Source organism: Rhinopithecus bieti, unplaced genomic scaffold, assembly GCF_001698545.2.
Source record: "Rhinopithecus bieti isolate Rb0 unplaced genomic scaffold, ASM169854v2 scaffold_38691, whole genome shotgun sequence".
In the NCBI taxonomy this organism is placed as follows: Eukaryota; Metazoa; Chordata; class Mammalia; order Primates; family Cercopithecidae; genus Rhinopithecus; species Rhinopithecus bieti.
Genome location: NW_016816690.1, coordinates 132,728 through 154,697, shown reverse-complemented (window position 1 = coordinate 154,697; position 21,970 = coordinate 132,728). Strand labels below are relative to the sequence as shown.

At 37.8% G+C, this 21,970-nt stretch overlaps 1 protein-coding gene across 1 annotated transcript in view; it reads left to right on the top strand.

The window, feature by feature from the left end:
* CPD (carboxypeptidase D) overlaps nt 1-21,970 on the top strand; it is a 98,782-nt gene that overhangs the window by 54,864 nt on the left and 21,948 nt on the right. Inside the window, exons 8-14 of the mRNA XM_017855123.1 lie at nt 2,896-3,005; nt 10,019-10,121; nt 10,610-10,752; nt 12,098-12,267; nt 13,987-14,310; nt 16,636-16,831; nt 18,785-18,920. Of these exons, the coding sequence (XP_017710612.1) occupies nt 2,896-3,005; nt 10,019-10,121; nt 10,610-10,752; nt 12,098-12,267; nt 13,987-14,310; nt 16,636-16,831; nt 18,785-18,920 (1,182 nt within the window). The remainder of the gene's footprint in view (nt 1-2,895; nt 3,006-10,018; nt 10,122-10,609; nt 10,753-12,097; nt 12,268-13,986; nt 14,311-16,635; nt 16,832-18,784; nt 18,921-21,970) is intronic.

Here is a 21,970-nt window from a genome sequence, read left to right as displayed (position 1 = left end):
AAAAAAAAAAAAAAAAAAAAAAAAAAAAGTGACAAGTATTAGCACCAGGGGCAATGGGGAAGAAATTTTGTTTCAACATTTATTGGAATATCCAGAAGTATCATAGTTGAGCCTTCATGTCATATAGAGTAGCTTGCCATTTTAGAATGACAGTGCATACTGATGGATATTTAGATTTAGGAAGTTAATTGAGATTCTCCAAAAATTGCTTTGAAAGATTGCCAATAGTAGAAAAAAGTACTTCTACAGTTGGTAATCATATATTCTTCTCAGAGAGTCAAATAAGAACTGTGAAGTTATACCCTAGTTGGCAAAATAAATTTTTTGTTTCTGTTATTATATTTTATGTGTTTAATGCTGTGTTTGATAGAAGACACTTTTATTTAGAGCTTTAAAATATTCTCATAATAAATCACGCATCATGTTGGCTAAATCTAAAAAGTTAATAATAGTTACATTCTGGTGAAAATAAGTCACAGATTTACAGATGTGGTATCCAGACCTTGGCATGGTGAGAGGTAGGAATCTTCAGTTGTGCAAACATTTTTCTTTCCATGACATACTTTGTTTTCTCATCTTAAAATCCTTATTTAAATGGAGTTTGAAATCTTGGCAAAGCAGTTTGAAGGAGAATTTCTTTGTTGCTATACAGGAGTAAAAAACCTCATAGATTCCGTAGCTGGAGCTTGTGAATTAAGGTGATAAAAGACAGATTAAAAGGAAAAAGCATACAAATTTTATTGATGTTTGTATGTGGCACAGGCAACAGGTGATGGGGGAGTTCATAGGAAAGACGTGAAACCCTCAGAAAAGCAGTTAGTGTTAAGGACTTAGTGCTCTTATAACAAAGGGTGATACCTTGTGGAAAAGTGACTATGCAAAGGAAGGGGTTTGGACTTCTAAGGGTGATAAATTGCAGGAAAGTGACTAGGAAATATATGGGGGAAACTAATGAAAGATGAGGGTTATTTCACTAAGGTTTGTTTGTGTCAACTCATCTTAGCATTGATTATCCCATCTCTGATGGTACCAGGAAGGTGCCTTTCTCATGTGAAATTTATGCCCAATTTTAGGCAGAAAGGGGGAGGGTAGATAGCCTTTCCTGCATCTGCTGTTTCTCAGTTGCCTTCAGCTCTAAATAATTAATATGCTAAAGAGTCATATTCCGGGGCAGCATGTTCTGATTCCTTTCACTGCCAACTTTATAATTTAGAAGGATCTTGAAAGAAGATAGGGTAAAGCAATATTCTTTTTCATAAATTTTCAAAAATTTTGATACTAATTTTTTTATTGAGGTGAAGTTTACATAATTCCAGTGGCATTTAGTGCATTCATAGTGTTTTGCAACTGCCCCCTCTATCTTGTTCCAAAACATTTTTATCTCCCCAAAAGGATACCCCACACCCATTTAACAGTGACTCCCCTTTCCTTTCTCCCCTCAAGCTCTGGTAACCACCAATCTTTGTTCTGTCTCTGGGGATTTACCTATTCTGGATATTTCGTGGAAATGGAATCATATAACATATGACCTTTCATGTCTGGCTTCTTTCATTTAGCATAGTGCTTTCAAGGTTCACTCATGTTGTAACATGTATCAGTACTTCATTCCTTTCTATGGTTGAATAATAGTGTATTATATATACATGTGTATATATCAATATCACATTTACTTTATCCATTTACTTACTGATGGACATTTGGGTTGTTTTGACTTTTTGACTACAATGAAAAATTCTTCTATGCCCATTGGCATTCAGATATCTATTTGAGTTCCTTTTTTCTTTTCCCTGTGCCCACCTTGTTTTGAAACAGAGTCTCACTCTGTTACCCAGGCTGGAATGTAAGTGGTGTGATCATGGCTCACTGCAGTCTCAAACTCCTGAGCTCAGGCAATCCTCCCACCTCAGCCTCCCAAGTAGCTGGAACTGCAAGCATGCACCACCACACCTGGCTTATTTTTAATTTTTTGTAGAGACAGGATCTCCCAGTATTGCCCAGACTGATCTTGAATTCCTGGGCTCAAGCAATCCACCTGCCTTGGCCTCCCAAAGTGCTGAGATTATATGCATGAACTACTGTACACAGCCCCTGTATTCAGTTCTTTTGGGTGTGCACCTAGAAGTGAAATTGTCATATGGTAATTCCATGTTAACCTTTTTGAGGAATTGCTGAGGCTGGACTATTTTACATTCCTGCCAGCAATGTATGAGGTTCCAGTTTCTTCCTATCCTCACCACCACTTACTATTTTCTATTTTTATTATTATAGCCATCCTAGTGGGTGAGGAGTAGTACCTCATTTTGGTTTTGGTGTGCATTTCTCCAATAACTAATGATGCCGAGGATCTTTTCATGAGCTTGTTGGCCATTTATCTATGTTCTTTGGAGAAATGTCTGTTCAAGTCCTCTGCTCAATTTTAATTGAGTTTTGTCTTTGTTGTTAAGTTGAAAGAGTTTTTAAATATATTCTGGATACTGGACCCTTATCAGGCTTGCCAAATATTTTCCCCCATTCTATAGGTTGTCTTTTCTCTTTCTTATGTCCTTGATGCATAAAAGTTTTTGATTTTAATGGAATCCTATATATCTGTCTTTTTCTTTTGTTGCTAATCCTTTCTGTGTTGATGCTAATTATTTTTTTGAGGTAGACTGTTTGGTAGAAGTACTATACATCTTTTTTTTTGGCTTTAGAAAAGTAGCCATTTGAAAGCTATTTTCTCATTTATTCACTTTGATTTTCTATTGAAGAAATTAGTGTAGTTTTCATTTCTGTTGAGGAAATTTTGCTTGGCACATTTTATTGTTTTCTCTTCTCTGGCAGTATTCTGAAAAGCTTTATGTTAATAATTCATCTTGAAACAGACAACATGATACATTTTCCTCTTTTCCTTTATAGGTTCTTTGGTGGTTAACTACCCTTTCGATGATGATGAACAAGGACTTGCCACATATAGTAAATCACCAGATGATGCTGTGTTTCAACAAATAGCACTTTCTTATTCCAAGGTAGGCTTGTCTTTGAATATAAAATGCTATAAAATTAATTCTTTTATTTAAAAATATGCTTTAAAGTCCTTCAAGACTCAGGTCAAGTGCTTCCATAGTTAAGAAAGCATGACAGCTATTTCTGAAAAACAGCTTTTTCTCCTGTTTCCCACCTCACTTTTGAATACACTGCATGTCTTTCTCCTTTGGCCTTTTATCTGTGGTTTTAGCACAGTGCCTGGAACATATACATGTCAATTTATTTTATTTGACAAATAAGTTATAAGCCCAGTAAAGTAGACCAAGAAAGGGGCTTAATGCATTATAGCTCTGGAGCCAAATCTTGCCCACCACCTGTTTTTGTAAATAAAATTGTATTGACACACAGCCACAGCTATATTTTTATATATTGTGTATGGCTGCTTTCTCCTTCAACATTTCAGAGTAAGTCAGTATAATTTACTATATTATCAAACTAAAGAAGAAAAATCCAGTGATCAAATGGCAAAGTTGAGTAGTTTCAACAAAGACTTTTGCATCTAAAAAGTCTGAAATATTTGCTGTCTGGTTTTTTACAGGAAAAAATTGCCAAACTTTAGTCTAAGGTATTTAAGATCCTATAGTTACATATATAGCAAGGAAAAGCAGGCAGAAATTTCTGTATTTTCCAAACTTCCTATAATGAACATGGATACTCTTACAATCAGGAATGTTAAAATGTGTTGTGTGTGAAAATTTAATTTAAAAATCATTCTTAGGGCCAGGCCTGGTGGCTCATGCCTGGAATCCTAGCACTTTGGTAGGGCAAGGCAGGAGGATTGCTTGAGCTCTCAGAAGTTTGAGACCAGACTGGGCAACATAGCAAGAGCTTGCCTCTACTACAAATAAAAATTAAAAAATTAGCCGGTCATAGTGACACACATTTGTTGTCCCAGCTACTTAGGAGGCTGAGGTGGGAAGATCACTCTGTCCCAGGAGATTGAGGTTGAAGTGAGCTTGATCACAACACTATACTCTAGCCTGGGTGACAAAGCTGAGACCCTGTCTCAAAAAAATAAAAATTGTCTTAGAAAACATGTTAAAAGTTAAGGCTTGTAAACTGGGCTTGTTAGTTTCAATTTTTGGTGTTACTACTGACTTAGTATTATTATTGGTTATATTGGTACTATTATTGGTTATAGGTAATGAATATTATTACTATAACTCTGTACTCTCCAGTCACAGCCCTCTATCCTTTCCCATTCCCTCATTCTCTGCAAATGAATCTTGTGAGATTGTTCAGTTTCTACTACAGGAGTATAGCTGTTCGTTTCACCTTAGAGAATTATTGCCTTCTGTTTGGATATATATGTTTTTTTGAAGTACATATGTGGAGTAATAAGAGGAGAATGGATAGTGTCCCAACCATCAAAATAAAAATTAAATGGTCGGATTTTGCATATATTGCCATCACATTCTATGCTCATTCTCATGATTTCTGCTTTTCCCCTTCATTTTGGCTTCTAGTTCCTTATCTTCTCTTTGTTTTCTTAGACCATTAACCCTTTTGATTTGATTTACCTTTCTCTGTAGCCTAGACCCATGGACATACCTTTTCAATGATTCTCCTAAGGATCTTGTACACCCCTTTGACATATCTGCTTTGCCCTCCAGTCCTCAGTAATTACCATTATCTCTTTTCTCCATACCAATATTACAGATATAGCCCAGAGTGGTCATGCAGTCATGGCGATTTGCTATAGTCCATGTGTATGCTCTCCAACTTCAGCTGAACCCTCAGTCCTACATGGCAACATTTCCTGTTTAGCTACTTGACTCCCTGGCTCAGTTCCCACTATGGTGATTCAGAGCCTTTATCCTCTATCGGAGCCTCCTATTCCAGCTCTATCCCTCTTATTCATAGTCAATCACTTTGCATTGAACTAAAGTAGAACTTTGAGTAATCTAATGTGAGTTCACTAAGATTCTGTCTTCTCAGTTGTTACTTATATGTGTCTTAACAATATTCTCCTCCATTTCTTGATCCCACTGCATTCTGCCTCCTGGAATCTTGTGTCTTCATGTCTTATGTTGTAAATAGGGAAGGTGATAATTAAACTCCCCAGTCTTCACTCATAGCCTTTTTTTTCTTGGTCAATAAGCAGCTCCTCTAAAAATATTGTCTTCTGCTAACCTTAATAAGCCCCCATGAAGCTACCATTCCAAGTTTCTTTATATATACTCTTCAAAACTTCTCAAAAGTAAATAGTCTTGGGAGATATCTGAGCAGCCAAAGACAATAATGGCTATATGATAACCAATCTCCCAGGGTTTTTCTTTAAACAATATAAAACGACTTAAAAACTACCAAATTTTACACAAAACCACACTGTTGGCATCACAAAAGATCCTGAAACTGCAAAATAACTGTAAATTTTTTAAAAATCAAGAAATCTCAGCATGATTTATCATGCACCTACCCCATCTTTGCCCCACCACAAGGCTTTGTGATGAGGTAAAGCAGACCAAGAAAACTTACGGAGAAGACAGAAGTGGGTGCCACTGAAGGGCAGCTGTGAAGGTAATTTGGAGTGATCACCATACATCACATATGCACTAAATCCAAAAATACTAAAAGAATAACTGGGCAGATGAGAGCTCTGGAATACAGGGAAGAGATTTCAAAATGCACACAACTTAAAGATGTGGTGTGATTTAACTGGATAAGCACAGTTTAAAAGGAGAGGATGGTTACAGGGAGATCTTCCAAACTCATAGCTTCTGGAGGAGGAAAAAAAAAGACAAAGATAGAAATGAAGAAGTGCTCCTTGACAATTAAATGGTGAATGGGAAAAGGAAAAAGTGGGGAGAAATGTAAGGTTTTACAAGACAGAAAAGAACCTTAAAATTAGAAGACTTCCAGCTCCACCCTTACCACCGAGACAAATAAATAACCACATCGAGGTTCCTGGATTTTGCTAGAATTAAGCTAGGAATGATATTAAATGCCCAATATCATAAAAATAAACAAGAGGAAAATAAAGTCTATGGAAAACGATTGCAGAAAATTAGGAAATGAAATGTCACATATGGAAACTAAGGAAACCCTACCATTAGCAAAAAATAATCAAGAAGCAGAAGAAAACTGTTCAGTTGGCATTCTAAACAGATTAAGCATACCCAAATATACGTTGAGGATATGAGAAACTACCTCAACTCAGATAGTCAAAAAATAAAAACAGAAGCCAGGAAACAAAAAACCAGGGAGAAATAAAATAAAGTTTATAGGACTCAGGAAAAAAATGGAAGAAAAAGACAAAATTATCTCTGAAATGAGGAATAAATGACAAAAGTTAGGGAACTCGTACATCCAATTCCAAACTTACCACAAAGCTACAGTAATTAATACAGTGTGGTACTGGCATAAGGACAGACATATAGATCAACGAAATAGAACTGAGAGCCCAGGAATAAATTCTTATGTTGATGGTCAGTTGATTTTTTTTTAGAAAAGGATGCCAAGACAATTCAATAGGCAAAGAATAGATTGTTAAAATAAATGGTGCTGGGACAATTGGATATTTATATGCAAAAGAATAAACTAGATACATTCCTCACTCCACACCCCAAAATTAGCTTAAAATTGGTCATAAACCTAAATATAGGAACTAAAACTATAAAACTAAAAAAAAAAAAAAAAAAAAAAAAGGAATACATTTTGAGACTTTGGTTCTCCTCTAGATATGACATCAAAAAGCACAAGTGACAAAACAAGGTTGATATATTGGACATCATCAAGATTAAAAACTTCTTTACTGCAAAGAAAACTGTATTTTTTAGTTCTGCTGTAACAAAATTCCACAAACTGGATTGTCTAAGACAACAGGAATTTATTGTCTCACAGTTCTGGAGGCCAGAAGTCCAAAATCACAGTGTTGCCAGGGCCATGCTCCCTCTGAAACTGGGGAAGAATCCTTCCTTGTTTCTCCCTAGTTTCTGGTGCTTTGTTGGCAACCATTGGCATTCCTTCACTCCAACGCTTCTTCATCACATGGCATTCTCCCCGTGTCTTTGTATCCCAGTTTCCCCTTTGTACAAGGACACTGTCATATTGGATTAGAGCCCATGCTAATCACCTCATTTTAACTTGATTACCTCTGTAAGGAACTTATTTCCAAATAAGATCACATTCTGAGGTACTGAGGGTTAGGACTTCAATATATTTTTGGAGGACACAACTCAATGCATTACAGATAACATTCAGGAAGTAAAAAGACAGCCCATAGAAGCTGGGCGTGGTGGCATGTGCCTGTAGTCCCAGCTACTTGGGAGGCTGAGGCCAAAGGATTGCTTGAGCCCAAGAAGTAGAGGCTATCGTGAGCTATGATCATGCCACTGCACTCCAGCTTGGGTGGCAGAAGGAGACCCCAGCCCCCAAAAAATAAATAAATAAAAAGATGATCCACAGAATGAGAGAAAATTTTGTAAACCATATGATAAAGGTGTTATATCTAAAATATATAAAGAACTCTTACAGCTAAATAGTAAAAAGACAAATCATCCAAGTGAAAAATGGGGAAAGGATCTGAATGGACATTTCTCTAAAGAAGAGGAAATGGCTAACAAGCACATGAAAAGATGCTCGATATTGTTAGCCATTAGAGAAATGCAAGTCAATACCTCTTCTTACCCACTAGGATGACTGTAATTTAAAAAATGGAAAATATGCACAGGCAAAGATGTGGAGAAATTGAAACCTTTATATGTACATTGCTGGTGGGGTGTAAAATGGTATCACTGCTTTGGAAAACAGTCTGGCAGTGCTTCAAAACATTAAATATAGAATTATAGTATGACCCAGCATTCCACTGCTAGGTATATACCCAAGAAAAATGGAAACATGTATTCACACAAAAACTTGTACATGAATATTTGTAGCAGCATTATTCATAATAGCCCCAAATGGAAACAACCAAAATGTCCATCAACTGATGAATGGGTTAACAAACTGATAAGTAAACATACAAAATCATACAGTGGAATATTATTCAGCCATAAAAAGTAATGAAATAATGATACATGGTACAACTTGAATGAACCTTAAAAACGTGCTAAGTGAAAGAAGTCACAAGAGACTACATAATGTATGATTCGGTTTATATGTAATGTTCAGAATAGGCAAACCCATAGAGACAGAAAGTAGATTGGTAGTTGCCTATGGTTTGGAGTGGGTGTAGGGAGTGGAGGTTGGGGAAAAATGGAGAATGTTAATAGATATAGAGTTTCCCTTTGGGGTGATGAAATGTCCTAAAATTTATTATGGTGGGTGGTTATACAACTCTGAATACTAAAAACCATTGAATTGTACACTTTAAATGGAGTCAATTGTGTGGAATGTGAATTATATCTCAATAAAGTGGATTTTGAAAACATAAAGAAGACTGAGGGGTGAAGCATCCATTCTCTATTCGTATATAAGTTAAAAAAAAGGTCTAAAAGTTATATACCAGGCCCGGTGTGATGGCTCGCACCTGTAATCTCAACAATTTGGGAGGCCCAGATGGGCAGATTCCTTGAGCCCAGTAGTTCAAGACCAGCCTGGGCAACATAGTCAAACCCCATCTCTACAAAAAATACAAAATTTAGCTGGGTGTGTTGGTGCACGCCTATGGTCCCAGCTACTCAGGAGGGTGAGGTGGAAGGATCACCTGAGGGTGGGGAGATTGAGGCTGCAGTGAGCTGTGTTTCCACTACTGCACTCCAAGCTGGGTGACAAAACAAGACCCAGTTTCAAAACCAAAACAAAACCAAAGCAAAAGAGCATGCATATAATTATTACAGTAATCTAAAATTATGGTTTTTATTTCATAAAAGAGTGATGGGATGATAAGCCTTTAATTGGCATATTAAGTTTCTAGAAGGGGATCGTTTATTTTATTTTGTTTTTATTAAGACAGAGTCTTGCTTTGTCACCCAGGCTGCAGTGCAGTGGTGTAGTCATGGCTTACTGCAGCCTCAACCTCCTGGGGTCAAGCTATTTTCCTGTCTCAGCCTCCCAGGGAGCTGGTTCTACAGGCATGTAGCACCATGCGTGGCTTTTTTTTTTTTTTTTTCATAGAGACAAGGTCTCACTGTATTCCCCAGGCTGTTCTTGAACTTCTGAGCTCAAGCAGTTCTCCAACCTTGACCTCCCAAAGTGTTGGGATTACCTGTCCCTGTTTATATATTTTAAAGTTAAATGGTTAATTATCTGTGGTAGAAAAATGGGAAATTATTCTTTTTATCTTCACACTTTCAGTACTTTTTTTCTGTTTCAAAAGAGATAAATGAAGTTTTGACCATCTTTCAAAGCTAAATTTCTTCTAGGAAACTCCCCCGCCACTCGGATCAGATGTAATCTTTCTCTCCTCTTGCTTTCAATGGTGTTTATTTGTGTCTCCATGGCAGTTTTTCTTACCCTTCATTGAGTTATCAGTTGGACGCCTACTGTATGCTAGATGCTGAGGACACAGAGACACAAACTGTTTCAAGGAAACATTGTCTTTAGGGAAGAAAAAGGTGCAATTGTAGTTGTAATGTAAGATAATTGTACAGAGGGCAGTCAGAGCACAGAGGGGCCATCTTATTCCTGCTAGAAGTCATGGAAAGCTGCTTACTCTTTTTCTGTGTGTATTATCTTTTTTGGACTTCAAGATCCTTGAAGGCATGAAACGAGAAGTATGAATATGAACAGAAATGTTTTTTAGAGAGGGGTTCAGCTGGGTTTTATATTACTTGTAATTGTGAGTAATAAATGAAGTCAATATTTTCTTACAGAGCACATTTAATTTTGATTTTAAAATAGATTAAGTTCAGATAGTGAAAATCAAAATGGCATAAAAGCTATACACTGAAAAGTCTCATTACTCATAGCCCCACCCTACTCCTAGCTCCACCCCTCACACACCCTGTTGGAAGCCACTTTTATTATTTTCCTGTATCTTCCCAGTATTTTTTTTTTTTTTTTTGATGGAGATACAAACAAATACAAGTAAAGATTCTTTTTGTTTTTCCAGGAAAATTCCCAGATGTTTCAAGGTAGACCTTGCAAGAATATGTATCCTAATGAATATTTTCCTCATGGAATAACAAATGGAGCTAGTTGGTATAATGTCCCAGGTAAAGATTCTTTTATATCAAGGCCTTACAACTTGATGGCCTTTCTGCTTTCCTAGATGGTGCTGCTTGTTACTGATCTTTTAATTTTGAGGAATAATCATTATTTTTAAAACATAGTTTAAGTAGTTTAAAATATTTAAATAATCTTTTCAACTACTTTTGTGTTTGATGTACATTGAGGGTTGAGTAAGAATACTGCACTAAAACTTGATTAAAGGATTACATTTTACTTCTGGCTATTACAAAGAATCTTCCATGTGCTAATAGAAGAGTGTAAGCTATATTTGAATTCTTAAACATGAAGGTGTAGGTGTTTTGCCCTCACATGAACACGTTATCAAAGTGCCCTTACATGAACACATTATCATTTTTCAATCAATGCTGATAAGAGATAAATTTGGCTTTTTACTAGGACTATTGCTTACCTTTTGAGATCTGAGCTGTTTAGAACTTCTTCAGAGTGATTAATTTTAATTTTTATCTTTTAGGAGGAATGCAGGACTGGAACTATTTACAAACAAATTGCTTTGAAGTGACTATTGAACTAGGTTGTGTGAAATATCCATTTGAGAAAGAGCTGCCAAACTTTTGGGAACAGAATCGAAGATCACTAATCCAGTTTATGAAACAGGTGACTATTCAGGGGTAAAGTATGAAATTTCTCCCAAGGGTGAAAAGATTTTTGTGTGTACACATGGTTTTTGTGCAGTAATTTTAGAATACACTCTTTAAAATTTCAATTTGTTTTAATATATTTAACCAATTTGTAGATTCCAAGGTGTTTAATATATTTATCTAGAAAATTCATGGATGGAAATGAGTTTATCTGTATATGTGAGGAAAAGTTGAAAATGATTAAACAAGGTAGTGATATTTGGCTCTTAAGGATTAGTGGTCACTTTTTACCCTGTGTTTAAAACAGACCAACGTAAATTGGATACACACCTAATCATTGGCCAAGTGATAGAAAGATGGGCTGTAGAGTAAATGTTTTTATTCTTTTTCTTATTGCCAGTGATTTACTGTGAAATGATTAATTTCCTTTTGTTTGGGTATCCATAGTGGCCAATAGGTAAAGATTGTAAGAAATACGCTAATGTTAATTAGAATAATCAGACTAATACTTTATGCCAGTATATTTCTGCATTTTTCTTTTTCCTGAGTGGTGTGACATAAAGTCTGTGAGTTTTTTACTATATTTAAAGACATTTTATTCTGAAAAATTTTAAATATACAGAAAAGTTATGACTAGCCAATAATTATTCCTATACCTAGATTTAACATTTTAACATTTTGTTGTATTTGCTTTATTTTAATGTAAATTTTATTTACACTCTGACATACACATACATATTTTTGACTGAACTATTTTAATATAAATTGCAGGTATAGTATTTTACCCCTAAATATTATTTCAGCATCTATCTGCTAAAAATAAGGAGCTACTACATACTATAAGTGCTACTATCCTACCCAAGAAAATTAACAGTAATTCCCTAATATTACCTAATACTTAGTTTATATTTAAATGTCCATATTTTTCCCCAAAATGTAATTTTACAGCTGTATTTTATGACCAGGATCTAGTCAAGTTTCATGCATTGCATTTGATTATCGTATCTCTTTACTGTTCTTTGATCTAGAAGAGTCCTTCCATTTTTAAAAAATGCCATTTCCTTTTGTAAAGGCCAGGCCTGTTTTCTTGTAGAATGTCATATATTCTGAAATCATCAGAATGTGCTAAAGTTTAAACAGTGTTATTTATATTCTTCATGATAAAGAGAAACAAAGCCTATGAAAAATTAGCCTTCAGAAATATTTTAATGAACATTTACATTGAACTTCGCTCTGAACGCCTAAATTCCTGTTTGTTCCATTTATTTGTGTTAACAATCTGTTATTTTGAATATGACCTCCCAAGATAATTAGATGATGATACTTACTATTGAAATCTGGTGCCCTTGTACTTAATCCAGGTTCATCAGGGCGTCAAAGGATTTGTTCTAGATGCCACAGATGGCAGGGGTATATTAAATGCCACCATTAGTGTTGCTGAGATTAATCACCCAGTGACTACTTACAAAACTGGAGATTACTGGCGTCTCTTGGTTCCAGGAACTTATAAAATCACAGCATCTGCTCGAGGGTGAGTGACTGAATGCTTTGAAATAGAGTGCTTGGGGGACAGACAAACATGGCTCCATTCTGGAGGATTATTACCAGAACATTCTAGTTAAGCAACTTTGAATGGATTGCTGGGAAGTTTAGGGCCGGTTATACCTTTGTTATACCTTTGCCTCTCCTTTAGTGGCAGATAGAGTACATGGAAAAAAAAAAAAAATCCTGGAATAAATATTCTAGTTATTGCTTAGTTGACTCATTGTGACATGCTTCCAACGTGGACATTAGGCAAGACACTTTAGAATACACATCAAATCCTGATCCTCATGGCCTTAGGTTTTTTATTAAAAAGGAGAGCAAGGCTGAAGTAGTTCTACAAAGTCAGTTCCAATTTGTAGTAGAATTTATTGGAAATGTGTTCAAGATAGTTTTTCCTTTAAAGGAGTAACAAAAGTGTTAGTTCATGAGGCACAAAGAACATAGAAAATGCATAGAAAGAATATTTCTCATTCTCTTTATGTACTAAATAAAGGCAAGCCCAAAGCAATGCAGTCTATTTAACATGCTAGTAACTTTTTTTTTTTTTTTTTTGAGACAGTGCCTCTCTCTATCACCCAGGCTGGAGTGCATGGCACTATCTTAGCTCCCTGCAACTTCCGCCTCCTGGGTTCAAGGGATGCTTGTGCCTCAGCCTCCCAAGTAGTTGATATTACTGGTGTGTGCCACCACACCCAGCTAATTTTTGTATTTTTAGTAGAGACAGGGTTTCTCTTGTAGTTTTCTTTTTTATCTTTTGATAAGTATAGATGTTACCACAGGACATTTTCCCTTCCTCCTGCTAGATAACTTATTTCTAAAGAGTTAGTTTGAATACCCATTGAAGTAAGGGTAAATATATGAAAACATTTTAGTCGTTGCCTTTGTTTTTTAATAATTTTCAGATATCTAGTGGTCCATAAATGGATGGGTTAGAACCTCACACTGATGAGTAATGAGGTCTTTTCTGTGATTCTTCCATTTTGGCAGAGTGTTAACTAAAGCAGCAGAGGATCTGAGAAACAGGGTGAGAAGGATGTGTTTGGCAGAGAATGTCCTAACTTAGCACCCCTCCAACTTTTCCACCCATATACCCTGTTAGAAGACAAGTGAATTTAAGTTCCAGGAGACATGGGAGTATCCACTACAAGCACTAAATTTCTTTTAAAGCCATATAATTAATCTTAAAAACCTAGGCCAGGTGCAGTGGCTCGGGCCTGTAATCCCAGCACTTTGGGAGGCAGAGGCGGGTGGATCACCTGAGGTCAGAAGTTTGAGACCAGCCCGGTAAACATGTTGAAATCCTGTCTCTACTAAAAACACAAAAATTATCCAGACATGGTGGTGGGCACCTGTAATCCCAGCTACTCAGGAGGCTGAGGCAGGAGAATCACTTGAACCCAGGAGGCAGAGGTTGCAGTGAACTGAGATGGTGCCACTGCACTCCAGCCTGGGTGACAGAGCAAGACTCCGTCTTAAAAAAAAAATTATGAAAAAAGTCCATGCATATTTTGTAGTATACCCATGTCTATTAATGTATTATTAATGTATTAAAAATAATAAATTACTCAATGTTAAAATTTTGTCTCTTTAGGAAGCTGCACCACATTTATCCCAAGGATTCTCATGTTCTCTGCACACCTGCCTTCCCAGGGTTTGGGTACTCCAGCTGCAGGAGTGTGGTTCTGATCTGTCTCCTTTGTCATAGGTATAATCCAGTTACCAAGAATGTGACTGTCAAGAGTGAAGGCGCTATTCAGGTCAACTTCACACTTGTTCGATCCTCAGCAGATTCAAACAGTGAATCAAAGAAAGGAAAAGGGGCTAGCACCAGCACCAGTGATGCCAGTGATCCAACTACTAAAGAGTTTGAAACTTTAATTAAAGACCTTTCAGCGGAGAATGGTTTGGAAAGCCTCATGTTACGCTCCTCCTCAAATCTGGCTCTTTATCGATACCATTCCTACAAAGACTTATCAGAGTTTCTGAGAGGACTTTTAATGAACTATCCACATATTACAAATCTTACCAAGTAAGTGTCACTTTCTACTCTCTTTTTTTTTTTTTAAGAGTAAAATCAGCATTAGCCATGTTGAATAGTTATTGTAATTTATATAGAAATATTTGGGAACAGCATGTACAGAGAGTTGGAGTTTACTTATTTTGCAACAGGTATTTGCTTGGAGATCTTTTTAATAGTGAATCTTGGGAACTTTAAGGAGAATTACTTGTTAGATGAGAAGTAGATAGCCTGTGCTTCCAGGAAATGTAAAATTGCTCTTCCTGATAATTATTTTGACTGATTGCAAAACCCTTTCCATCACTCAGCTACAGATCTATTAATATGTTCTGACTCAATATTGTTTAGTTTGTTTTATTTTGCTTGGGGCAAGCGAGGAATTTAGAACTATAAGCTCACCTGTTAGGGATTATGTGTAACTTTTTTTTTAAATTAGAAAATGAAGCCTAGTTGCTGTCCTAATTCTAGTCTTTATTCACAGTCTCTTACTTGAAGCCTTAGGGACTTGTATGATCGTGGATCCCAGGGAGAATATGCAGTCCTGGCTGATGGAAAACTGATAGCTGAGATAGCCTTTACCTTCACTTTCTGGTGGTTGCTCTGCCTCACTTGCAGTGCTTCAGTTTAGATTTTGTTACAGTTACTCCAAAATTATTTCTATGATTTGTCCATTCCTATGGTTACCTGTTGTAGGTAAGGTCTTTACATTTTTCCTTGAGCTTATAATTCTCTGCTGCAAACCTTGTGAACATTATTTAGCCTTTTACCTTTTTTACTTTGTTTTTCTTCATTGGTCCTTTTAATTTCATTAGAAAACTTAGTTCCTCAAATTCTGGTTTATAATGTTCATAGATGCAGAGTGATACTTAGTTTCTTTGGCAATACCAATTACTTTTCTTCCTTAACTGATTCTTGAATATTTCTGGCTATTTCAGGTTTTAATATCATACAATCTTAGTACCATAGGGTTCATATTTTTTAAATTTTAAAATAAAACCAGGCTGGGCACAGTGGCTCACACCTGTAATCCCAGCACTTTGGGAGGTCCAAGTGGGAGGATCGCTTGAGGCCAGGAGCTCCAGTTTACGTTGAACTATGATCACACCACTGCACTCCAGCCTAGGTGACAGTAAGATCCTGTCTCTAAAACAAACAAAAATTGGACATTATTTTGCTGTCTGTTTACTTAGTTGATTTAATTTTTTTAACCTCCTAATTCAAGACACACTTTTTAGTTAAATATTTTCTCAAAATATGCCACACATGCCAGTGGTGGGGCACGAGAGAGTTTTAGGTGGTACACCAACGGGCACTAAGTACCATTGAATAGCATCATGAGAAAGCAATCGGGTTTCTGTTAATTTTTCTGAATTTAATATGATTATACTTTTTCTGTCCAATTCTTGTAAATCTCCCTTTATGCTAAAGAAAGCAGACCTTAAGCTCAAAGCTCTTGGGTAAGCAGAGTATTTGACCGTTGTTTAATTTTCATTGAATTGTTATTTTTTTCGCCACTCACAAATTATTTTTACTGTGAAACTGGTGTTGCATTTATAGTAAAATATAACATGACTTATTTACAAATATTAATTTAGATTTAAAAAGGCAGGGCCAGGGTGGTGGCTCATGCTGTAATCCCGGGACTTTGGGAGACTGAGGTGGGAGGATCACTTGAGGCCAGAAGCACTTGAAAGCAGCCTCAGCAATATAGCAAGTCCCTGTCTCTACAAAATTTTTTAAAGAAATTATCCAGGCATGGTGGCACAAACCTGTAGTACTACTCCCTTAGGAGACTGAGGCCAAAGGATCACTCAAGCCCTGGAATTTGAGGCTGCAGTGAGCTATGATCAAGCCATTGCATTCCAGCTTGGGTGACATAGTGAGACCCTGTCTCTTAAAAATATAATAATAATAATAATGATAATAATAATAATATAAATAAATAAATAAGGGAGGTTACCTACATTCATACATACTTAAATATTTCTGTAATAAAAATTTAATTTGTGAGTTAGGACAAAAGATATATATTAACTAAATAGTAGTATAAATTAAAGAAGATAGGGCAAATATTGTGATAATTGTATGAGAATGACTGAATTTGGAAGGATGGTAGACTAAATCATAATCTTTCGTAAACCTGATAATATCATCTATTTGATGTTCTTTGGTCAAGGAAAACTAATGTTCTTAAGGTTTTCTGATACAGTGATTCACTCTTTAAAGATTTTTTAAAACTTTTTGTGTTTTATTTTCATTTCTATTTTTAAAGTCCATAAGTTAACGTTAACATAGTGCTTGATTACTTGCTGATATTTTGTTTCTGGTTTTTGAAAGTTTGGGACAGAGCGCTGAATACCGTCACATTTGGTCCCTTGAAATCTCCAATAAGCCCAATGTATCTGAGCCTGAAGAACCAAAGATTCGTTTTGTTGCTGGTATCCATGGAAATGCGCCAGTTGGAACTGAACTGCTTTTGGCTCTGGCAGAATTTCTCTGCCTGAACTACAAAAAGAACCCAGCTGTTACCCAAGTAAGAGAATAGCTGGGGTTGACATGCTTTAAAAGGAAAAAGCTGAATATTAATATCAGGGCAGCATTTTAAAATTTTAATTTCTTGCTAGATTTTACAGTTACTTATAGTACATTATGAACTTTACTCTTTAAAAATGAGCAATCTTTGTAGTGTATACCCTTTGTTAATAGTACCTTTCTATTATATTTCCCTGTATGTCTTGAGAGGCATACAGGAAAGAATACTAAAAATTTACATTCAATTTCCTACTCCGTCATTTAATAGCCACACTACCCTTCCAGTCTTTGTTCACAGTTCTTTACTTTTTTTTGAGACGGAGTCCTGCTCTATCACCCAGGCTTGAGTGCAGTGGTACGATCTCGGCTCACTGCAACCTCCGCCTCCTGGGTTCAAGCAGTTATCCCACTTCAACTTCCTGAGTAGCTGGGACTACAGATGCCCACCACCACGCCCAGCTAATTTTTTTATATTTTTAGTAGAGACAGTGTTTTGCCATGTTGGCCATGCTGGTCTCGAACTCCTGACCTCAGGTAATCCTGCCTTGGCCTCCCAAAGTGCTGGGATTACAGGCGTGAGCCGTGGAGCCTGGCCAGTTTTTTACATTCTAACTTGAGGAACTTCCATTCTGAATTACTTATAACTAGGATACTATATTGAAAAATCTAGTGAAAGTCTAGTTTTTCAATATAGTTTTCCTTTTCATGTAATACATAAAAAATTATTGGACATCTTGGCTGCTAAGAGATTTTAGAAAAAGCAATATGGTATTATCTACTTGAGCCATCTGTGACTACAAAAAAGAACTTTGACCAGGGTGTGATGACTCATGCCTGTAATCACAACACTTCAGGGGGCTGAAGAGAAGAGGACCACTTGATGCCAGATGGTTGAGACCAGCCTGAGCAACAGAGTGATACCCTGTCTCTACAAACATTTTAAAAATTAGCTGGGCATTGAGGTGCACACCTGTAATTCTAGCTACTTGGGAGGCTAAAGTGGGAGGATCACTTGAGCCTCATAGGTCAAGACTGTAGTGAGCTGTGATTGCACCACTGCATTCCAGCCTGGGTAACAGGCTGAAATCTCAAAAACAAACAAAACAACTTTGACCCACAGGCTTGGGCATGTATGATTAAGCATCCTAGTTGTAGGTTGCCTCAGAGAAGGGAAGAAAAGAGTGCATCCTTCTAAAACACTCACTAATTGGCACTGTCCATAGTGGACTTAGGAAAGGGAAAAAGAACTGATACTTATTGAATACATATTATGTGCCAGGTAATATACCATGTATATTATATAGATCATTATATCCTCGACCGTGTGATAATGATTATCTCCATTTTATAAATGTAGAAACTGAGGCAGTCCTACAGCTAGAAACTGGTAAAACTAGAATTTAAACCCAAGTATGTCTACTCTGAAGGCCAGTGTAGTTCTGCCTCCCCAAAACAAATTTGGAAATAATTGATGTCATGATTAGGATCAGAAGGGACCTGTGTAATTAGGTGACATGCACTTAAATCAGACCAACCAAAAATTATGTTATCTTCCTTTGTGGGACAGGTGCTCTGTGTTGTGAACTCACTCAACTCTGCCATTAGAGCACAAAAGCAGTCATATGTAAATGAATAGTCATGGTTATGTGTCAATAAAACTTTATATACAATAGCAAGCACCAACTGAATTTGGCCTGCAGTTAGTGGTTCCTGACCCCTGTTCTAAGTCACTTGGAGGTCTCTGGGAACATTAGCTGTACAGTAGTTTTTTGCTTGTTTTTAATATATTTGAAGCAAAAGGAAATTTTATTTTTTATTTTTTCATTCATTTTAGTTCTGCTTTTTAAATTAACTGTGTGTAGAATAAATAACAGACTTTCCATTTGAGGCATGAGAGGGTACCCATTGATTCTACACACAGCTAGTAACTCATTAATTTCTGTTTCTGCTTTAGTTGGTTGACAGGACTAGGATTGTGATTGTCCCTTCTCTAAATCCAGATGGGCGAGAGAGAGCTCAAGAGAAAGACTGTACTTCAAAAATAGGACAAACGAATGCTCGTGGCAAAGATTTGGATACAGACTTCACAAGTAAGACTAATTTTTAGGCCATTAAAATACTTAGGAGATAATTTCTTTTTGCTGGAAAATTGGTTGATCCTATTTTGTCAGTGAGTAATGGAGTACTTTCTTGTCTGGGTTATGAATGTGAGGTATAAATGAATACAGACATCCGGAAAACTTTTGAATTTTCTCCATTATTATTTGCAAAATAATTAAAATTTTTCATATAAATTCAATCCATTATATTGGGATGTCTCTTCACTAGTTGTGTAGAGATGTGTATTCTCTCTCCCCTCCTATGTGTGTGTATATATACACATGACACACATATATGTGTATATTGATTTGAAGAGCCCTGTTTCTTGTTTACTTAAATGGGATCACCAAATCACCAACTGTATACATTATTCTATAACCTTTTTCATTAAATGTGTATCAGTGACATCTTTCAATTTCAGTACTTACAGATCTCTAACATTCTTTTTTTTTTTTTTTTTTTTTTTGAGACAGAGCCTCACTCTGGTGCTCAGGCTGGAGTGTGATGGTACAATCTTGGCTCACCTCTGCCTCTCAGGTTAAGCAATTCTCCTGTCTCAGCCTCCTGAATAGCTGGGATTATAGGCACCTGCCACCATGCCTGGCCAATTTTTGTATTTTTAGTAGAGATGAGGTTTTATCATGTTGGTCAGGCTGGTCTTGAACTCCTGACCTCGGGTGATACATCTGGCTCAGCCTCCCAAAGTGCTGGGATTACAGGCATTAGCCACTGTGCCAGGCTCAACATTCTTTTTTAATGGCATCTAGTATGCCATTAATCTATGACAGTACTCTAATTTATTCAACCATTTTCTACCGATAGATATTTACTTTATTTCTGGCCACTTGCTTTTTTGCTTTTGTAAGCAGTGCTGCAGGGAACACCCAGCTTTCTGAAACTAATTTTCTTCCAAAGATAGCATATTAGTCCATTTTCACACTGCTGATGAAGCCATACCCAAGACTGGGAAGAAAAGGATTTTTAATTTGACTTACAGCTCTACATGGCTGGGGAGGTTTCACAATCATGGCGGAGGATGAAAGGCACTTCTTACATGGTGGCAGCAAGAGAGTATGAGAAGGAAGCAAAAGCAGATAAACCCATCAGATCTCGTAAGACTTACTCACTATCACGAGAATAATACAGGAAAGACCCACCCCGATGATTCAGTTACCTCCCACTGAGTCCCTCCCACAACTAGTGGGAGTTTTGGGAGATAAAATTCAAGTTGAGATTTGGATGGGGACACAGCCAAACCATATCATTCTGCCATTGGCCCCTCCCACATCTCATGTCCTCACATTTCAAAACCAATCATGCTTTCCCAGCAGTCCCCCGAAGTCTTATTTCAGCATTAACTCAAAAGTCCACAGTCCAATATCTCATCTGAGACAAGTCCCTTCTGCCTATGAGCCTGTAAAATCAAAAGCAAGTTAGTTACTTCCTAGATAAAATAGGGGTACAGGCATTGGGTAAATACAGCCATTCCAAATGGGAGAAATTGGTCAAAACAGAGGGGCTACAGGCCCCATACGAGTTCAAAATCAAGCAGGGCAGTCAAATCTTAAAGTTCAAAAATTTTCTCCTTTGACTCCATGTTTCGCATCTAGGTCATGCTGATGCAGGAAGTAGGTTCCCATGGTCTTGGGCAGCTCCACCCCTGTGGCTTTACAGGGTACTGTCTCTCTCCCAGCTGCTTTCACCAACTGGCATTGAGTGTCAGTAGCTTTTCCAGGGGCATAATGCAGGCTGTCAGTGGATCTACCATTTTGGGGTCTGGAGAACAGTGGCCTTCTTCTCACAGCTCCATTAGGTGGTACCTCAGTAGGGACTCTGTGTGGGGGCTCTGATCCCACATTTCCTGTCTGCACTGCCCTAGCAGAGGTTCTCCATGAAGGGCCTGCCCCTGCGGCAAACTTTTGCCTGGACATCCAAGCTTTTCCATACATCTCCTCAAATCTAGGTGGAGGTTCCCAAACATAAATTCTTGGCTTTTTTGCACCTGCAGGCTCAACACCACATGGAAGCTGCCAGGTCTTGGGGCTTCCACCCACTGAAGCAACAGCCTGAGCTGTACCTTGGCCCCTTTTAGTCACAGCTGGAGCAACTAGGAGGCAGGGCACCAAGTCCCTAGACTGCCCCCAGCACAGGGACCCTGAGCCTGGCCCACAGAACCACTTTTTCCTCCTGGGCCTCCAGGCCTTTGATGGGAGGGGCTGCTGAGAAGGTCTCTGACATGGCCTGGAGACATTTTCCCCATGATCTTGGGCATTAACATTAGGCTCCTTGCTACTTATGCAAATTTCTGCAGCTGGGTTGAATTTCTCCCCAGAAAATGAGCTTTTCTTTTCTACGGCATAGTCAGGCTGCAAATTTTCCAAACTTTTATGCTTTGTTTCCCTTATGAAACTGAATGCCTTTAACAGCACCCATGTCACCTCTTGAATGCTTTGCTGCTTAGAAATTTCTTCCACCAAGGGAGTCCCTTTTCCTAGCCAGGGGAACTGAGACACACAACACCTGGAAAATCGGGTGACTCCCACCCCAATACTGCACTTTGAGCAAACGGGCACACCAGGAGATTGTATCCCACACCTGGCCGGGAGGGTCCCACAGCCACGGAGCCTCCCTCATTGCTAGCACAGCAGTCTGCGATCTAACCGCAAGGCAGCAGCGAGGTTGGGGCGGGGCGCCTGCCATTGCTGAGGCTTAAGTAGGTAAGCAAAGCCGCTGGGAAGCTCGAACTGGGTGGAGCTCACAGCAGCTCAAGGAAACCTGTCTGTCTCTGTAGACTCCACCTCTGGGGACAGGGCACAGCTAAACAACAACAACAACAAAAGCAGCAGGAACCTCTGCAGACGCAAACAACTCTGTCTGACAGTTTTGAAGAGAGCAGTGGATCTCCCCACATGGAGGTTGAGATCTGAGAAGGGACAGACTGCCTGCTCAAGTGGGTCCCTGACCCCTGAGTAGCCTAACTGGGAGACATCCCCCACTAGGGGCAGTCTGACACCCCACACCTCACAGGTGGAGTACACCC